Source organism: Glycine max, chromosome 20 (genome assembly GCF_000004515.6).
Source record: "Glycine max cultivar Williams 82 chromosome 20, Glycine_max_v4.0, whole genome shotgun sequence".
NCBI classification, from domain to species: domain Eukaryota; kingdom Viridiplantae; phylum Streptophyta; class Magnoliopsida; order Fabales; family Fabaceae; genus Glycine; species Glycine max.
Window position 1 is genome coordinate 41,429,126 of NC_038256.2, and position 19,466 is coordinate 41,448,591.

The 19,466-nt window shown below is 36.6% G+C and overlaps 2 protein-coding genes and 1 non-coding gene across 4 annotated transcripts; 2 read left to right on the plus strand and 1 right to left on the minus strand.

Moving 5' to 3' along the window:
- Positions 1-3,266: 3,266 nt before the first annotated feature.
- On the minus strand, positions 3,267-5,301 carry LOC100804709 (glutamyl-tRNA(Gln) amidotransferase subunit C, chloroplastic/mitochondrial). The gene is made up of 5 exons (XM_003556164.5): positions 5,011-5,301; positions 4,876-4,916; positions 4,403-4,458; positions 3,572-3,620; positions 3,267-3,490 (listed from the first exon to the last, which is right to left on the minus strand). The coding sequence occupies exons 1-5, from the start codon at positions 5,218-5,220 to the stop codon at positions 3,415-3,417; spliced, it is 432 nt and encodes a 143-aa protein (XP_003556212.1). The 5' UTR covers positions 5,221-5,301; the 3' UTR covers positions 3,267-3,414.
- A 12-nt stretch (positions 5,302-5,313) lies between these two features.
- On the plus strand, positions 5,314-18,933 carry LOC100805783 (protein GET4). Of its 2 annotated transcripts, XM_003556166.5 has the most exons (12): positions 5,314-5,458; positions 5,829-5,908; positions 6,848-6,926; positions 7,192-7,273; positions 7,513-7,663; positions 12,126-12,216; positions 13,333-13,416; positions 13,639-13,685; positions 14,304-14,432; positions 18,082-18,166; positions 18,384-18,461; positions 18,602-18,933. In XM_003556166.5, the coding sequence occupies exons 1-12, from the start codon at positions 5,411-5,413 to the stop codon at positions 18,617-18,619; spliced, it is 972 nt and encodes a 323-aa protein (XP_003556214.1). In that variant the 5' UTR covers positions 5,314-5,410; the 3' UTR covers positions 18,620-18,933. The 2 variants fall into 2 exon arrangements, 1 of the variants encoding a protein (XP_003556214.1); XR_420387.4 differs by lacking the exon at positions 18,082-18,166 and having other exon boundaries at positions 18,602-18,741.
- MIR1531 (microRNA MIR1531) lies at positions 9,177-9,291 on the plus strand. Its single transcript, NR_048639.1, has one exon. It is a non-coding gene; the product is annotated as a microRNA MIR1531 (primary transcript).
- Positions 18,934-19,466: the final 533 nt, after the last annotated feature.

Here is a 19,466-nt window from a genome sequence, read left to right on the forward strand (position 1 = left end):
TCCGAAATTTTGCAGCTAGAGCACATAGATACGCTTGAAATATCTGCAGTCACTAAAGTCTCTATCAAGCATCCATATTATATTGGAACAGCCATTTATGTTTCTTTGAAGCTAAATGCTACAAATAGCAGTAGGAAATACACATGTTCTGCCTAGGAGATGATGGCAATAAAATATTGTAGAAATATGTAGTTCGTGATTTTTGAGACACCTAAAATAATTGTAGTGTCAACCCTGCGTGGAAGGATTTTTACTCCCTGGGTATAGAGGTAACATCCAACTCGTGTAATTTTATTTTAAGCAGTTTTTCTGTAACAATATTTTGACAATTTCTAACCGTTATTCAATTATTTTTTTAAAAATAAATTATAGTTCAAGCATACCAGGCGACTTAAGATTGGTCATGAATATGTTTCAGCAGGCACAAATATTTTGAGATCACACAAGGTTTTAGTTGAATATTCATATTTATATTTACAATACACGCTCCTTACACCGAAATAATAATAATAATAATATAACAACAACAATAATAACAATAACAATAATAAGAACAATAATAATAATAATAATAATAATAATAATTATTATTATTATTATTATTATTATAATAATTATAATAGCAGCATGCTTCTTCTTCTTTGGTCTTTTGGGCTTAAAGACTAAAGAATGTACTAGTGAATAATACAAAGGGAATAATTATTGGCCCCATCATAATTACTCTTGGTCCCTATCATCGATTGAAACTTTTTTATTTCAAAAATATCCTTTTCATGGAATCAAGATTCTGTTATACAAGACGTACAACGAAATCGTGTTTTTGTTACAAATCAATTTTTGTCCCCATTCTTTTTTCGTCCCAAACATAACAGCCGAATTTCAATTAGTAATTATTTTTAAAGTGACAATTTAGGAAAAAAATTTAACAAAATCCATTTTGAATTACTTGACAAGACTAGTCTCCACCTGGTACATACTCTGCGAGTGGCTGCAGCGTAATTGCATTGGATGATGTGACGTATAGAGATTGTGGTGCTCTCCCTCCTCCAGGAATGCATAGGTGAACCGATAAACAGTAGATAGCTAGGCTGCAGCTAGACCTAGTGGCACACATCACCACAGAATGAGATGTTGATGCCACTCTGCCCACGCCGTATCAGAAGCCTCATATGTGAGACACTATAGTGGATGGCATGGAGATGAGCTAAACATGATCAAATTACCTCAACACCCTCTCTGGAAGATAAGGCCACATGTTCATCCCACACTTGATGAGGCCAAAGAAAAGGGCTTGCTGGGGGGAAAGGCCTAACACCGATTCTAGGCTCAAAATAGTCAACAATGGGCAGATGCGCAAACGCTCAAGACTGTAAAAAACATAGTCAAACAAATTATTTATAATAATAAAGAAAATAAAAATACAAATAATCATAATGAAACAATTTTTACTTACCATGACTAACAACATGTAACCTCCAACCTGCATGTTAGTGTATTGGCTCAAATAAGAAAGATGGTTTTATAGGTATGCCAATGCAGTGGCTGGCTCAGTAGACATACCAATTGCAGTCATCCAGGTTGCTAAGGTAGAGGAGGTAGGTGACATGGACGTGAGTTGAGTACTTGTGGTAGCCCACACGCACAATCTTGACTGGATTTACAAGTGATATAGGTTTACCAGCCACGTCAAGCTAACCTTTGCACCTACGGTGGTCGCCCCTATAGCCTTTTCCTCTATTGGAATTGTAAGGCGAGTCATGAGCAAAACCTTCACGATCTCTCTAGTAAAGGTGGAAGGGACATGATCAATAGGCCTACCTGTTACAGGCAAGTGCAGGAGACATGACATATCATCTAGAGTGATGGTCATCTCTTCAATAGACAGGTGAAAGGGCGAGGTCTCCTAGTGCACCTTTCTATAAGGGCATTCACAAAGCCCTTGTTTGCGGTAGGATACTATGTCGTAACTAGACATGATAACCCTGACCATAACACATAAGTTCTCACTGTCGATTCAATGGGGGGTGGTAAGACATGACCACCATGACTGACCAGCTTCATCTCTAGTTGCGACTGTCGGATCCATACATGAGTAACGACAGATAGTAAAATGAAATTGAAAACCTTTTCAAGTCCTTGATTGAAAAAAATGAATGTTTGATAGTAATTTGAAAACAACCTATATTTTAAGTATGAAAAACTTAATTAAGCTTAAAAAAATTATAAATGAACCCACTAGAATTTGTGTAATGGTAGAAGTTGAGATATTATGTATGAAATTTTAGATTTAAATCTTACTGCGATCATTATTGTACTTGAAAATTATCTTACGTTTGTGAATTTTCTAAAAATTGCACTAGTTGGTGATTTTAAAAGTAAAATGCACCATTAGGAAAACAAGCCTCGTTTTACAGACCGACGCTGACACATATGTTACTTATTAAGGTCCCAGATTATTTTGTTAACATTATTTTCTGGTTCCCTTTTTGAGGTCATGCCTTATATATGGCAGTTAAGTTCATCTCAGCAATTTGTTTCTCTGCAACAGGCTTATTGAGTTCCTTAATAGTGATTGACTTCTCATAGTCCACATGACCAACCATCACAATGTTGATTTTAGCCTTCTCGATACCCATTGCACCTTTACGTGGAATTGGGAAGACCTGCCCAACAGAAATATGGGAAGAATGAAATACTATGCATGCAAATTTGTATAATACAAAACATTCGAGAATCAAAAGCAAACGTGGCACAAGACGGGGTTTAATTAAATGCGAAGAGAAACAAGTGAGATGAGGTGTTTAAGGAAAGTGAAAATTTAGATATTTCTACTAATTGAGTGGAGGTTTCCATTTCAAAGTGAGATGAAATGTTCATGGTAACTGAAATTTATAATATTAAACGAATGAAGGTTTAATTATGAATTTGAATCACAACAACAATAATAAATTAATTTATGCTATTGAATAAAAGAGAGACAAAAGCTAGTTGGATACTGAACCTAAGGTATGTAATATGAAAACTCAGTAGCACGCTTAAAAAGAAAAGTAAAGGCGTGACGAAGAGGGCCATGGAGATTATTTATAGTCCACCTCGTAATTTGTATTTATGATTATACACTTCATTTTTTATTTATTGTGTTTTCTGTTGTACCCTTCTCCATTTAAAATTTAGGAGAATTGTATATATTCCCCCATGATATCTCGTTACAGAAGAAAAAAATTGCGAATGTTCATCATAAAACAAAACTTAGTGCAAGAGCAGAGTTCACGAGCCGAACTGAATTCCCTCATAAAAATTCAAAATAAGAGCTGGGTCACAAAGAACCAAAAAGATTCAAACTTCAAAGTACAACACAAAATAGTCTGAATGTGTTTTCCTTCTACCAAATAACTCGTCTAAGCAATTTTAACTTTAGTCCATGCTTAAGACCCTCGGAACTTTAATATAAGGCTCCTCATAGCTCGGGACAGAAGCGATCAAGGCGTCCCTGCCAAGAATACACCACTCTGTTAGGACCATAAGTTTTCCAATTATTTCCAATTGACAAATTAATGAACAACCAACTCACCTATGGTCAAATGTTTCAGGAGCATTACCACGCAAATTGTTTTCAGTCTCTACAGATAACACAGAAAGAATAAGCAAATAAAAATATGAAGCCAAATCAATGAGCAAATGATGCTTTCTGCCAGTCATGTAAAAGTGTAAAACAACTCATGTGCATAAAAATTTTGTACAAAGACACATTAACTGAAAATCACTTGAACATAGATATTGTATGGTTCCCTTATAGTTGTTCATGAAAAAGTATAGAGGAAAGACAACCAACCCAAACAATTTGGACAAACTGGCATGACCAAGTTGAAGTATAAGAAAGCAATGACTAGAAATGGATAATACCGCTCATTTGCCAAAGTGGCAAAGTATTGATTTGTTATATTGTAAAAGGCAGCAATATCACTGGCATTTCTCAGTGAATGGCTGTGTACCAATGTGGTCTGGTATAGTTGACAAATAACCATGTGACTTAAGCATGAGGTTAGAAGTTCGATCCCTAAACCTATGTATATGGAAGAATATCTGTTGAGAGATGTCAACCACTTAAAATGGACCAGGAATTAATCCGTGAGCATGGGATTGAGGATTTGACGTTTGATGTGCCTTCGAAAACAGGATTAGCATAAAACAAACACACTAACAATGCATTCTCAGCTGAAAGAATGTAACACAATCACAGTTTACAACCCTTCCAAGTCCCCAAGTCAAAAGAAGATGAAAGAACTTGCTTTCACATCAAGGTATAATGTAATCAAACAGTACATAAAATCCAAAGTAAGGATATGAAATCATTGATAGTCATGATAGATGATGAAAGTGATATTATATGTTCATAGAGAACCTGCTCTGATCGAGGGTTCAACACTTTCAAGATCAATACCCTGCAGCTGTCCAAACCTGCCACACAAGACAGTTCAATCCAAATTCAAAAGTTTGGCTCACTGCAAAAACAATCTTCACCAAAAAAACAAAATCTTAAGTCAGAAACAAAATGCTAGGCCTAAAAAATCCACAGTTATTCTTTATTGGAGGCAATACATAGCTGCATGCCTAAGACTCAGAACTCAAAGTCGAAACCACTGGTTAAGCTAGAATAACCCCACGTCAATTGATCCAAGCATTCAATGGTAATCAAAATTTCATGTTATCAACACATATACTTTAACACACTTTTTCTTTTAACACATTCTCTATTGTTCTGTACTATTAATCAAAATTTATTGAGAACTGAAAAATTACGAGTAAATCTCATTAAGTAAGGTGTAAGAAGACCTAGAGGATTTAATATTAAAAGATAGAGGGGTTTTGACTTACCATTCTATAACTTGTTGAATTTTGGGAGCAATTTCTTCAACCTGCAACAACATTTTTATTAATATTTCAAATATATACAACAAAAAGCACATTAATAGTTTGAAAGAAAATGAAATAACAGAAAGCAAAGAAGACCTCGTTTGGGGTAAGTGAAATTTGAGCAGTTTTTGCCAAACGAGGCAAATCCGGGGGTGGAAGAGAGGAGCAAGCGGTGGTTGATGAGAAGCTCTGAAATTTCACCAACTTGGGGTGGACGCTAACCGTTACCTTTGGGAAGAAACTGCTTCTATGCCAAACTGCGTTTGCAGTTAACGAAGCTCCTCTCAGCAACCCTTTGCTAGTCATCTTCGTATTATTCCTTATCCCTAACCTATGAGGTTGTTTAAGAAAACATTTTAATTTTCAATTCGGTCCCTAAAGAAAGTCAATATTCTCGAAACAGTTCTTCTATAAATACGTCATTCTATTTTTTTTCTTTTTCCCATTTTTAATTTTTCATTCGCAAGAGCACGAAGAGAGCGTCGTCGTCTTCGCTATGTCGCGACAGAGATCCAGAAGAGCCGAACTACCTCCCGCTCAGGAGGTACGTAAAATCTGCGATCCATCAACTTTGCATCTTCGTTTTCCAGATTCATCTAAACAAAACGATTTTCTTCTTTTTTAATTAAAAAAAATCGCCCGAACGATATTCTAATTTTCTGTATTGCATTGGCTGAAAATGAATGTGTTTTGACCTATCAGTGATGGTGCTTCTTAGTTTATTCCTTCGGAAAATTAGTGTTTTGATTTGTTTTTATTTATGAGGATTTTGTTTTTCTTGGTGAGCTCTGAGGTTTCTATTTCAAAAATATGCAAATTTTTGTGATATGAACTCTTAGTAGAGGTGCATCTGCTTTATTATATGTATTTTCTTTTTTTGTAAAATAGCATGATTGTTGTGTTTGGAAGTGCAGAATATTGAAAAATTGGAGAAAGTTGTAAACGATGGAAATTATTATGGAGCTCAGCAAATGTACAAATCCGTTAGTGCCAGGTTTACACAGTTTCTTACTGTACCTATTCTTCAAGAGAAATGTACACTGTCTACATTGTATTCTTCATTGGATCTTCGATGTGAAATGCTACTTCAAATCACAAGTAGTTAGTTTTTGCATAGCTATTTCTTTGGTCTACAACTACATGCTTTATGAAATTAGCTCATATAGTAAAAGTCACAAACTAGGAATATCAGATCAGTGAAATAGTGAGGCATAGTTTATCATTTGGGGCTCCTGAGAAGAACAATTTTAGCGTTGACGCAAGAGAGGATTTAACATAGAGGATAGCGATACCATAACTTTTCATATCATATCTATTTTTTAGGGGCAGCTGGATAGTGTAATTTAATGCAGTGCTGCATTTTGGTATTTTTGGTGAATACTGAGTTTGTCTGGATTTAGAGTTTTAGGAGTAAAGAAGGCAAGGTTATTTGCAATGTTGTTAAATAGCCGATATAGACTTATAGCTCTGCCATAACATGTGGTGTTTTTTGACCCCTCCACCATAGGTGATTTGTGAAGGGAGACCTGTTATGGTAGTGCCATAGGCTGCAGTGGCATGTTAATATGGCGTAATTTTGGCCTTCTGTCATTTGCCATTGATAACCTTGGTTATTTTTGCCAATATATGACATGTGGGATTCTTTGTTAAATATTTTATTCTAGTTTTTTTTTTTTTCTGGTTTCTTTAATGGTACATGTTACCCTTTGCTCTTGAAGTTGGAACATCTCGTTTTTTGCTTCTTTGTTTAAATTTATTTATCTGTAAAATTTACTTTCCTTTTATCATCCATAAATCCATGCTTCTTGTAGATCTATGAACCTCAGAATTTCTTTTTGTCAAGCTTTATTATTTTGGTCAACAACTGCATTAACTAATGCATACTCGTCAGATAAGTTGTAGACATAAATATAGCATACATGCTTTGCTGCAGATATGTTTCTGCTCAGAGGTACTCTGAAGCATTAGATATCCTACATTCAGGAGCGTGCATTCAGTTGTCTCATGGGCAGGTTCTACATTTTCTATTTCAATGTCTTTCAAGATACACTTTTGTCAACTTTATAGTTTTTAGTCTGGCTCTGGCATATATAGTGATTAATAGATTGTTCATTGTTACCATTAAGTGAAAAAAAGAATCCTTTCCACATTTCTATATAAATTTACATTAATTTTAAAAATTCATTTCTGGTGTTAAAATATTTATATTTATGATAAAAAAAAAGATAGAGTACACTTGACAAACAGCAAAGATTAATACTTATTTTCTCTCTTAAGGTTACCTGTGGAGCAGAGTTAGCTTTATTGTTTGTGGAGACATTAGGGAAAGGGAAAATTCCTTACGATGAGGAAATTCTTGGTGCGTTCTTATCCTGTCTTTTACAGTTTTGTTTTTATCAGCCATTATTTGTTTTTTGTGGGTTTAGTTGTGATGCAATGTAAATTATTCTTACTTCTTTTTTAATTGCATGGTGACTTTTCAATTCGGTAATTATCATGGACTTGCATAAAAACATTCATTCTTTATTTGGACTCATATAGTATTTAACGATGAAACAGTCCTTGTTATTACTAATTACTTATAAATTTTAATGGTAGAACGTCTCAAGAAAATCTACAAATCATTTCCTCGGGTTTCATTGCCACAAAACCTATGGGATGTCGATGACATGCAGCAGCTTTCTGAAAACATTGGAAGTGCAAAGACACGTGTTGAGGGCTGCTCCTCATTCTTAAAAGCTGCTATCAAGTGAGACTTAACACAAATTAAAAATAATCTAGATTATATTTTACATTTACCATGCTCCCTCTCTTTTCTTTGCAAGTAAATGCCAAATACTGTTGTGTTTTCTTTTTTTTTTTTTGACACCGATCTGGTGTTTATAGTGGTGATTTGTCATTTCTTTCTTTACGCTCTAGTATGTTAATTTTCTGGTTTTGGTGAAAGAAAAAATTGCTGCATACAATTATTTTAATTGTATTTATAAGCTGATGTGGCACATGCGAAAAATAAAAGCTTCTATGATAGACCTTAGAACTAATTCAGGAAACAGAAAGGTAATTGGATAAGATTGTTCTGTCTCATTTCATTTAAGAATCGATATTTATGGAGATTACGATTGTGGGAATATTCTGGATCCTTGTCCTTTTCTAGAGTTGTCCCTTATGCGTAATTGCTGAGGTGTGTTGGCCTCCTGGTGGTCCTCCTTGGTCTGTTAGTGGCCATGACACTAATGCTATCATCACCCCGTCCAGGAGAAGAACCTTATCCTTAAGGTTATAGGATACCCGAACATTGTCCCAATGTTCCCAGCTGGTGTCTTTGGGAGCCAATCCAATCCATTGTACTAGAGCCAGTTTGATGGGTGACACATTTGCATTATTCCATTTCCATTCGAGAACTTGAAGTGGCTCAACAACTAGTTATCCAAACTCATGGAGGGAGAGAATATGGAATATTAGGGAGTAGTCCCTGAGGTTGTTTCAGCAATGAAACATGAAATACTGGGTGAATTTTAGAGGTCTCCGGCAACTTGAGACGGTAAGCAATGGGACCAATGCACTCCTTGATAAAAAATGGGCCATAGAAACGTTTGGATAACTTGGTGTATGCTAGTGTCAGCGAGGTTTGGCAGTAAGGATGAAGCCTTACATAGACCCAGTCATTGACAACGAATTGAACGGTGCTTATCTGCCGTATATAGCCGTTTAAGCTGTGGAGGCGGTGCTATAAAGCCGAGTGAATTGCAGCTCGTGCAGAAAGCAATATATCAACCGCCTCTACATGAGAAGATCCTTGCAAATACTGGGGAATTGATGGTGGTGGCTTCCCATAAGTGACTTCGAAAGGTGAGAGGCCTGTGCTGGGGTGTACAGATGTATTGTACGACCATTCCGCAAGGGACAAGAATTTAAACCATTGTGATGGTCTACCATGAACGAACAAATGTAGGTATTACTCCAATACCCAATTGAGGACCTCCGTTTGTCCGTCAGTCTGTGAGTGATATGTCGTGCTCATGCGAAGCTTAATTCCACTTACCCAAAAACATTGATAAACAGGGGATCCTTATTTGACACCAAGCTACGTGGGAACCCGTGTGATTTGCAGACCATATCCAGGAAAAAGAACTACAACCTTGTGCTCAGTGTAATGGGAAGTAAGAGCACCAAAATGGGCCCTTTTTGAATAACGGTCCATGACCACCTGGATTGAGGTTAATCCATTTGATGGAGGCAATCCTGTAATGAAGGCCAGGAACAAGTCTTCCCATATGGACGAAGAGATAGGTAAATGTTGAAGTAGGCCTGTGGGTTTCTTGGCTTCAACCTTTACCAATCCCTTCGTCCATATGGGAAGACTTGTCTCTCGACTTCATTATAGGATTGCCTCCATCAAACGAATTCACCTCAATCTTGGTGGTCGTGGATCGTTATTCAAAAAAGGACCCATTTCGATGCTTCCCATCCCACTGCGCATAAGGTAGCAGTTCTTTTCCTGTATATGGTATGGAAATTACATGGGTTCCCACGTAGCTTGGTGTCGGATAGCGACCCCCTATTCATCAATGTTTTTTGACACAAACTGTTCCGGATAAGTGGAACCAAGCTTTGCATGAACATGACATATCACCCACAGACTAATGGGTAGACGGAGGTCCTCAATTGGGTATTGGAGTAATACCTACATTCGTTCGTTCATGGTAGACCATCACAATGGTTTAAATTCTTATCCCTCACGGAATGTTCATACAATACATCTGTACACTCCAGCACAAGCCTCTCACCTTTCGAAGTCACTTGTGGGAAGCTACCACCATCAATTACCCGGTATTTGCAAGGATCCTCTCACGTAGAGGTGGTTGATACATTGCTTTCGGCACGAGCTGCAATTCACTCGGCTTTACAACGCCGCCTACACAAAGCTCAAATGGCTATGAAACATATTGTAGATAAGCACATAAGCACTGTCACGACGTTCAATTCGCTGTAGGTGACTGGGTCCATAGTTGTGAAACCCGGTTTGGTCCAACCAAAGCCCATTGGCTTAATCGGCCAGTTTTACTATTGGATCGGTCATGCAATTGACCCGGCCGGTTAGGTCACTGGATCCCGGTTAGACTAGTCTGACCCAGCTGATTTTACAAAAAAATAAAAAAGAAAATGGACCACCTCTACGATGCCGTTTTGATGTCTCATTATTATCAATTGTTATTTTGGATTTTGGAGTATGGATGAACTTTTCTTACTCAAATAATGTTAGTTATAACATATATAATAGATACATATATGATTTTGAATTTTTAATATATATCGGGTCAATTACTGACCCACCAGTTAGACCATTAACCCACTATTTCGACCGAGTCAATGACCGAACCGGGTTTCACAACTATGATTAGATCTATGTTAGGCTTCGTCCTTACCGCCAAACCTCGTCTGCACCAGCATACACCAAGTTATCCAAAATATTTTTATGGCCCGTTTTTTATTGAAGAGCGCATTGGTCCCGTTGCTTACCGTCAAGTTGCTGGAGACCTCTAAAATTCACCTAGTATTTCATGTTTCATTGCTGAAACAACATCAGGGACCACTCCCTAATATTCCAGATTCTCTCCCTCCCATGAGTTCAGATAACCATCTAGTTGTTGAGCCACTTCAAGTTCTCGAATGGAAATGTGATAATGCGTGCCACCCACCAAACTGGTTCTGGTACAATGGACTGGATTAGCTCCCGAAGACACCAGCGGGGAACATTGGGACAATATCTGGGTATCCTATAACCTTGAGGACAAGGTTCTTCTCCCGGACGGTGGTGATGATAGCAATAGTGCCATGGCCACTAATAGACCAAGGAGGACCATGGCCACTAATAGACCAAGGAGGACCACCAGGATGCCAACACACCTCAGCGATTATGCATAAGGGACAGCTCAAGAAAAGGACAAGCATCCAGAATATTTCCACAATCTCGTTAACAAATTCACTAATTCTGTTATTTGCAATTAGTGTATTCCTAGCTGGCCAAGGACAGCTTTTCTATGCTTGTAATCTCCATAAATATCGATTTTGAAATGAAATGAGACAGAACAAACTTGTCCAATTACCTTTCTTCTTCCTGCATTAGTTCTAAGGTCTATCAACTAACATCCCAATCATAAGCATACTGTATTTTTGTTGCACGTGTAGGAAGCTAGGTCCTAATGGTGTTGATTGACTCGTATAGCTGACCCCACTTGGTCGGATGAGGTTTGGTGGTTGTTGTTGTTAGCCGAGATGGACCTTGATTGTTTAAATTGGGCTGGCCGTACAGAAAGAGCACTTGAAGAAATGATTAAATAAAAAAAGGTGTCTTGCTAATGAGTAACTTAAAGTCACTAATTAAAGAAGCTTTGATACACTCTATTAACTAAGTGCATGTTTAGTGATTGATTTGTGGGAGATTATTGTTTTCTTTAAATAAATAAATAAAATCTGAAAGTTGGTAATAAGTGATTATTTCTTCTTACAAGTTCAAGAACACACACTCACTAATTGTTTCCAATTATTCAAAAATACAAGTGTTAAATTATTTAGGGTGTGTTTGGTTTGCATTTTCATTTTCTGAAAACTGTTTTCATTTTTAAAAGATTAGAATTCTGAAAACATGTTTGGTTTGACTTCTTGTTTTTTGCTTTCAAGAAATAAAAACACTGAAAATGTGTTTTCAAAAGAAAATGTATTTTTAGATTTGCTTAAAATTTTATTCCTTGTCCCCTTGTTTTCATTTTATCCAAAATGAGGTTTCTGGTTTCAACTGAAAACATTGAAAACGAGATTTTATTGTTTCCAGTTTTTGGTTCGTTTGGGAAAATATTTTCACTGAAAATAAAAACAGAAATCCAACCAAACACATTTCCATCACTATTTTCTATTTCCAGTGAAAATGAAAACAGAAAACAACCAAACCAAACACCCCCTTATATATTGATATTTTTTTATTCTTTTTTTAGTTTCCTTAACTAGTGTCTTTACAAAGTTATTTTTTTTGGGAGGGGTAGCACCCTTCAAACTGGATATAATATTATAATTAGCCTCTCCACATGAGGGGCATATATCTACCCTCCCCAAATTCACTTGGTAGGAACCTTGTGCATAGGTCACCCCTTTTCTTTATTATGATAATTTGTTCCTCTAAATAGCATTTATATCTTTGCTGCTATTGTATTCAGGTGGTCCGCCGAACATGGAGCAAATAATAATGGATCTCCAGAGCTGCACATCATGCTAGCTGAGTACATATTTTCTGAAAGTCCTGAGGTGGTGAGTTTCACAATGGTTTTTCTGGAATTTATATACTTTCCAAGTTTTTTTTTTTTAAATCAACATCTCTGTGAAACTTTTCTTATCTTTGATTTTGTAGAAGAAAAACATGATTGTTGATATGTAAAGGCTTATCTGTTTCAACATTTAATAAACATTGATTTAGTTGGCTAACTTTAGGTTTTTTGGGTGCACTGGGTACATGAAGATAAGGGGAATTTGGAAGCCATGGTGTGGATGTTTGGAGAGTCAAATTGTTAGTTATTTAGGTGCTATATAAGATTTTGAATTTGAAGGGATTAAGGAAATATCTGGCTGGGAACATTATGGTTTTAATGGGAAGAGTTTTTTTAGTGCTGTTAGCCAAGTAAATAGGTAGCTGTTAAAATTAAAGAAAACTGGGAATGAGATGAGAAAAAGAAATTGCCAAGGTTCTCTGGGTTCAGAATTGGTTTATTTGCAAATTGTAGCAGACTAGCAGGTCATCTCTCTCAGAACATTAGGTTTATTTTCAAATTGAGTTTGAAAAAGGTTACGAGTGAGTGAGCTATGGCTTCCGAAACCATGTTATTGATAGAAATGTTTTTGGTACTAGATATAGATGATGAAATTATTGGATGTTTCCCGACTGCTACTTTCTCTGTGATTGTGAGTGACATTTTTGTAAGGTAATCTGGGAGTCAGGCTTGGAGACTCTTCTCCTTTCTTGTTTATTTTAGTGGTTGATATTTTAAGCTGATACTTTCAAGGGTGGTGTATAGGGACCTCATATAGGGTAGAGTTGGTTTAGGGCAGGATACAATTTTTTTTGGAAGAGGACAGCAATTGTTTTTTTATTCTTATTTCTACTCTTAATTTCCTTGAGTCTAGCAGTTAATACGAGACTGAGGCAATGCAAACATAAAATTTAGTATACTCTTAAGTCTTAAGTTAAATAGAACATGAAGAAATATAGTATACTGTTACATTGATTGTTGGAGCAAGTCATGTCTCTGAATTTTGGGCTGATATGGAAATGGCTTTATGCTGTAAAAAGCTTCGCTTTCCATTAAAAAATTAAAATTATTATGACCTTTATTTTTGGTGAATGACTATCAATATGTGTTTTATATGCAGGATATGGCTAAAGTGACGTATCATTTTGTGAGAGGAAATAATCCAAAGAAGTTTGCTTCTACTCTTGTGAGTTTTTTGGGCAAGGTCAGCCTCCTAACTTTTTTATTCCTTGTTATTTGGCTCAACTTTCCAAAATTATGTGGGCATATACCAAACAATTTTGATCTTACTTTTCTTAGGATGATTTTATTTATGTCATATTATTGGGTGATTCTCTAATTTAATTGGAGGAGGTAACCGATGCCTTTATTTTATAGTTTTGGCATAGTTTTGGGAAGGTTCAACTGATATTTTTTTCAAATGTAGTGTTATCCTGGTGAAGACGATTTGGCCATTGCTCGGGCAGTTTTAAGGTAAATGTAATTTTCTCTTGAGATTCTCTAGCAATATTATCAAATTTTCTGAATATTGAATACCCAGGATGCTTATGATGCCTAAATAAACATTTATACTAGGATGAAATTTATGTTTTTGCTTATTGCATTACAACTGTAGTGCATAGATATTTCTCAGTATAAATTTTTGTTGTTTTTAAGTGCATTTAACAATTTTAACTTGGCACAAATATCTTCTGTATATTGCAGTACGTATTAGAACTAACTGTTCATTCACTTCATTGTCAAAAGTCAAAACAAACACTTCCTGTTAAGATCTCAGAATGCAAGATCAGGATATTGTTCTTGTAAATAAAACAAACTTAAAATAAATAAGATAAGATAATACAATCAGTCTTAAATTGTCCTCCACTCCCTGTTTTGCTATCTCTTAAGTGATAATTAAGGATTTTTTTACTTTAGTTGTCTTGTACTAATCATCATTGATGAGTAGAGGCATGCATCCACTGTTTTCAATGATGTTGACATACTTGTTATAAAATCCTTGTTTTGTTTGGTTAATGTCTTTCACCTGTAATTCCATGCAAATTTCAACAAGGTTTGAAACTGAGGAATTGCCCATTTCTTGCATGATAGGTACTTGTCTTCAGGCAATTTGAAAGATGCGAACATACTAATGGAAGAGATAAAGAAGCAAACTGAATCAGCTGAGGTTGCGTTTCCTAAGACAGAGTTGATGCAATTCATCACTTATCTTTTGCAAACGTAAGTTTTCTATGTTGCTCAACCAATAAATTGATTAATTTCTGTTCTAAATACAGACATACAATACTTCAATTTAAAGGGGACTGGAAGCACTATAATTTGATGAATAATTATTTTTTATTTGTTTCTGAATTTAATTTATATGAAAACTTCACTTATACAAAGAGCGTTAATTGTGTTATTAAATTATGGCTCGATTCCTTTGAAAGGAAGAAAATAAAGCAAACTAAAATTAAGCACCTTATTCTGCAGTAAGGAAAGGAAGAGAGACATAAGCAATTAGTTACCACTCAATAAAAGTGAAGCAAAGTGCTCGTGGTAGTATGCAATAAATTATAACAACAACAACAACAACAACAACGCCTTATCCCACTAGGTGGGGTCGGCTACATGGATCAACTTCCGCCATAATGTTCTATCAAGTATCATTCTTCTATCCAAACCATTAATTTCGAGATCCTTTTTGATAACCTCTCTTATAGTCTTTTTGGGTCTTCCTCTGCCTCGAATTGTTTGTCTTCTCTCCATCTGGTCTACTCTCCTCACTACAGAGTCTACCGGTCTTCTCTCTACATGCCCAAACCACCTAAGTCTATTTTCCACCATCTTCTCTACAATAGGCGCTACTCCAACCCTCTCTCTAATAGCTTCGTTTCTAATTTTATCCTGTCGAGTCTTACCACACATCCACCGCAACATCCTCATCTCCGCTACACCTACTTTATTCTCATGTTGGCTCTTGACCGCCCAACATTCTGTTCCGTACAAAATCGCCGGTCTTACCGCAGTCCGATAAAACTTTCCCTTTAGCTTGATCGGTACCTTTGCATCACATAACACCCCCGATGCTTTTCTCCATTTCATCCATCCTGCTTGAATGCGATGATTCACATCCCCTTCAATTTCCCCATCATCCTGTATTACAGACCCAAGATATTTAAACCGTGTGACTTGAGGGATAATATGGTCTCCTATTTTCACCTCTGAGTTAGAAACCCTCCTTCTTTTGTTGAACTTACATTCCATATACTCCGATTTGCTTCTGCTTAGGCGAAAGCCATGTGTTTCTAGAGCTCGTCTCCAAGTTTCCAACCTCTCATTCAACTCCTCCCTCGACTCTCCAAGGAGGACTATGTCATCTGCAAAAAGCATGCATCTCGGCGCTATCTCTTGGATTTGTTCCGTGAGGACATCCAGAATTAAGGTAAAAAGGTAGGGGCTAAGGGTTGACCCTTGATGTAAACCAATTGTGATGGGAAAATCGTCTGACTCTCCACCCTGTGTCCTAACACTAGTCGATACCCTATCATACATATCTTGGATAGCTCGAATATATGCAACCCTAACCCCTTTCTTCTCTAGAGCTTTCCACAAAATCTCTCTAGGCACTCTATCATACGCTTTCTCCAAGTCAATAAAAATCAAGTGCAAGTCTTGTTGGGCCATGCGATATTGCTCCATCACCCGCCGTAATAAATAAATCGCTTCCATGGTCGACCTTCCCGGCATGAAACCAAATTGATTCTCAGTAACTTGAGTCTCCTTTCTTAATCTCCGTTCGATCACTCTTTCCCATAATTTCATGGTATGACTCATGAGCTTGATTCCCCTATAATTTGCACAATTTTGTATATCCCCCTTGTTCTTATAGATTGGCACTAACGTGCTTCTCCTCCATTCCTCCGGCATGCGTTTTGACCTCATAATTTCGTTAAAGAGTTCGGTGAGCCACTCAAGACCTCTATCTCCAAGAGTTTTCCACACTTCAATAGGTATGTTGTCTGGCCCCACCGCCTTACCATTACTCATTCTTTTCAACGCTTCCTTTACTTCCTGTTTCTGAATCCGACGATAGTACTTATAGTTCCGGTCCTCTTCTCTTGTGTCTAGACTGCTAGAGTCATATCCATATCCATCATTAAATAAGTTGTGGAAATACGCCTTCCACCTTTCCTTGATATCTTTTTCATGCACTAAGACTTTGCCTTCTTCATCCTTAACACACTTTACTTGATCCAAATCTCTAGTCTTCCTCTCTCTACCCTTAGCAAGCCTATATATAGATCTTTCTCCGTCCCTGGTTCCTAGAGCTTGGTATAGTCCGTCAAAAGCTTGGGCTCTTGCCTCACTCACCGCCTTTTTGGTTTCATTTCTAGCTATCTTATACTTATCCCAAGTTTCAGAATTTCTACACCTAGACCATTCCTTGAAACACTCCTTTTTTACTCTAACTTTGCTCTGAACATTTTCATTCCACCACCACGATTCTTTACCCCTAGGTCCAAAACCTCTAGATTCACCCAACGTCTCTTTAGCCACTTTAATAATCTCTTGGGACATCTTGTTCCACATATCATTTGCACTTCCTTGTGATTGTCCACACCAACCCTCCCATATCTTTTGTTGGAAGATTCCTTGTTTCTCACCCTTCAGGTGCCACCATTTGATCCTTGGTGCTACTAGAGGACTTCTTCTCTTTGCCCTATCTCTAATTCTTACATCCATAACCAAAACTCTATGTTGGGTAGTCAAGCTCTCTCCCGGGATAACTTTACAGTTCAAGCAATACTTCCTATCAGACTTCCTGATAAGGAAGAAATCTATCTGAGAACATGTCCCTCCACTTTTGTAAGTGATAAGATGTTCCTCTCTTTTCTTAAACCATGTATTGGCTATAGAAAGATCCAAAGCCTCCGAAAACTCCAAGATGGATTTACCCTCCCCATTCATCTCCCCTAGGCCAAAACCCCCATGCACCCCCTCAAAACCTCTAGCCACGCTACCTACATGTCCATTGAGATCCCCTCCTAGGAAAACTTTCTCTCCTTGGGGTATATCCTGAAGTACCCCTTCTAAATCCTCCCAAAATTTTACCTTAAAGTGTTCTGCTAACCCAACCTGAGGTGCGTACCCACTAATAACATTAAAGGTGTCCTGTCCCACTACCAATTTTAAGACTATGATACGATCTCCTACTCTTCTTACATCCACGACATCCTTCTTCCACTCCTTGTCCACAATAATCCCTACCCCATTTCTTGATCTGATTTTTCCCGTATACCACAGCTTAAATCCCGAGTTGTCTAATTCTTTCGCTTTTTCACCTGTCCACTTAGTTTCTTGTAGGCACATAAAATTGATCTTCCTCCTCACCATAACATCCACTATTTCCATAGATTTTTCAGTAAGTGTGCCTATATTCCATGTACCAAAGCGAATCCTCCTGTCATGAACTAGCTTCTTTACCCACACTCGTTCACGAAAATGTGGGAACCCTTGCTTACTTTTCACTACATCCGGGCGACGATGCAGCGGCCCTTGCTCTTTTGACACTGTACTCGAGCCATACAGCGCGTTGCTTCCGGGCAACGACCTAGCATTCACATTATTACGTAATTGATCCATGTCATAGAGATTCGACAAAGTTTAACGTTGGCTGTCGAAAGCCTAACACAACCCTCTCCTTTTATCCGGGTTTGAGACCGGCTAAGAATAGCAAAGTTACCCTAGGCAGGATTATGCAATAAATTATGCACTTGATTAATTTCAGACGTGTTTAATGGGAAGAAGAGCTTTCTATTGTAAGAGCTGCAAATGTTTGGAGCTCCCATTATGTTGCATGACAATGCCTTAATTTTTGTTATGCCAGGTTGGAGAGAGATGCTTTGCCTCTTTTTAATATGTTGAGAACAAATTTTAAGCCAAGTATTGAGAGGGAGCCTGCGTTCAATGAGGTCAGATAACTTACATACCAAGTCATATGCTCTGTTTTCCTCTCTGTTGTTGGTAGATAACAATTAGCAAATGATCCACAAAGATGTTGGGTGTCCTTATTGTTCTATGAAAGTTCTTACCAGTCTTGTGTTGTTATCTTGTGAATATTTTTCTCTTTGCAAGAAACTAAAAATTCAAGCCATGTGCTGCATTTAATGTGACAAAACTGTGATTCAGATGCTAGATGATATTGCGGAGAGGTTCTTTGGAGTACAGCGAAGGAACCCCATGGGAATGTTTGGAGATATATTCAAGGTGACTACTGATAGGTTTCTGTAGTTGAATATTAAGTTATTAACCACCTTGGCACTTGCAAAATCATATACTTTTGAATTTTGATTTTTTAATATAAAAATCTCTTAATGAATGAAGTTTTGTGTTAATTTCTTATGCAGTTGATGGGAGCTGAGTAATGACAATCATTATGGAGACACTACCAGATAGAACAGCAACTTCTACAGAACGTTCCAATAATTATATATATTTTTTTCTTCTTTTGGTTAATGATAGAGCAAATTCATCTCATTGAAGAAAATATGTGTTATCTCGTGATTTGTAAATGCTAATTATTTAACAATTTTGCTAAGTACCCGTTCCATTTTTTTAATGTAAAAATGACTTGCATTAGTTTTTCTCTTTCCTGGCAGATTCGAGGTTGAAATGACTTGTAAACAATAACAAATTATCTTGTGCTAAATCTCAACACAAATTAGATTAAGCTCGTTAACCTGTGCTGTGGAATTTTCACTTTTTTAATGTGGAAATATATCTTATATATCAGGAAATGGAAGTCCCTACCATAACTTCTTGCCATTGTACATAAAAAGAAATGAAGAGCACCTCTTTCAATTATCATGTAATATATAAATGTCATATGTGGAAGAGTTTTACAACGCCGTCAAATTATTACGTTATTTTTCCTACCAAGTGCCTCCCCTTCCACAGATTTGGCCATAAATGATAAGATCTTTATATTTTGACTTTCTTCTCTCAAACAAAATTTATAAATTGGATTAATTAAAATATTTATTTTTTTCCTCAAAGTTTATCAATTAAATTATTATATTTTATCCAAAATGAAAATTATTAAATTCCTTTTTATTCAAACTAATCTCATGTCATATAAATCTTTTAAATTTTGTCAAATATTGTTAAAGTGGTATTTTAAACTCCTAAAATTATTTCATATCCTAAATTCATAAAAAAAATATTTACTTAAAATAATTTGAAGGTTTTAAATGAAAAATAAATACTAAAACT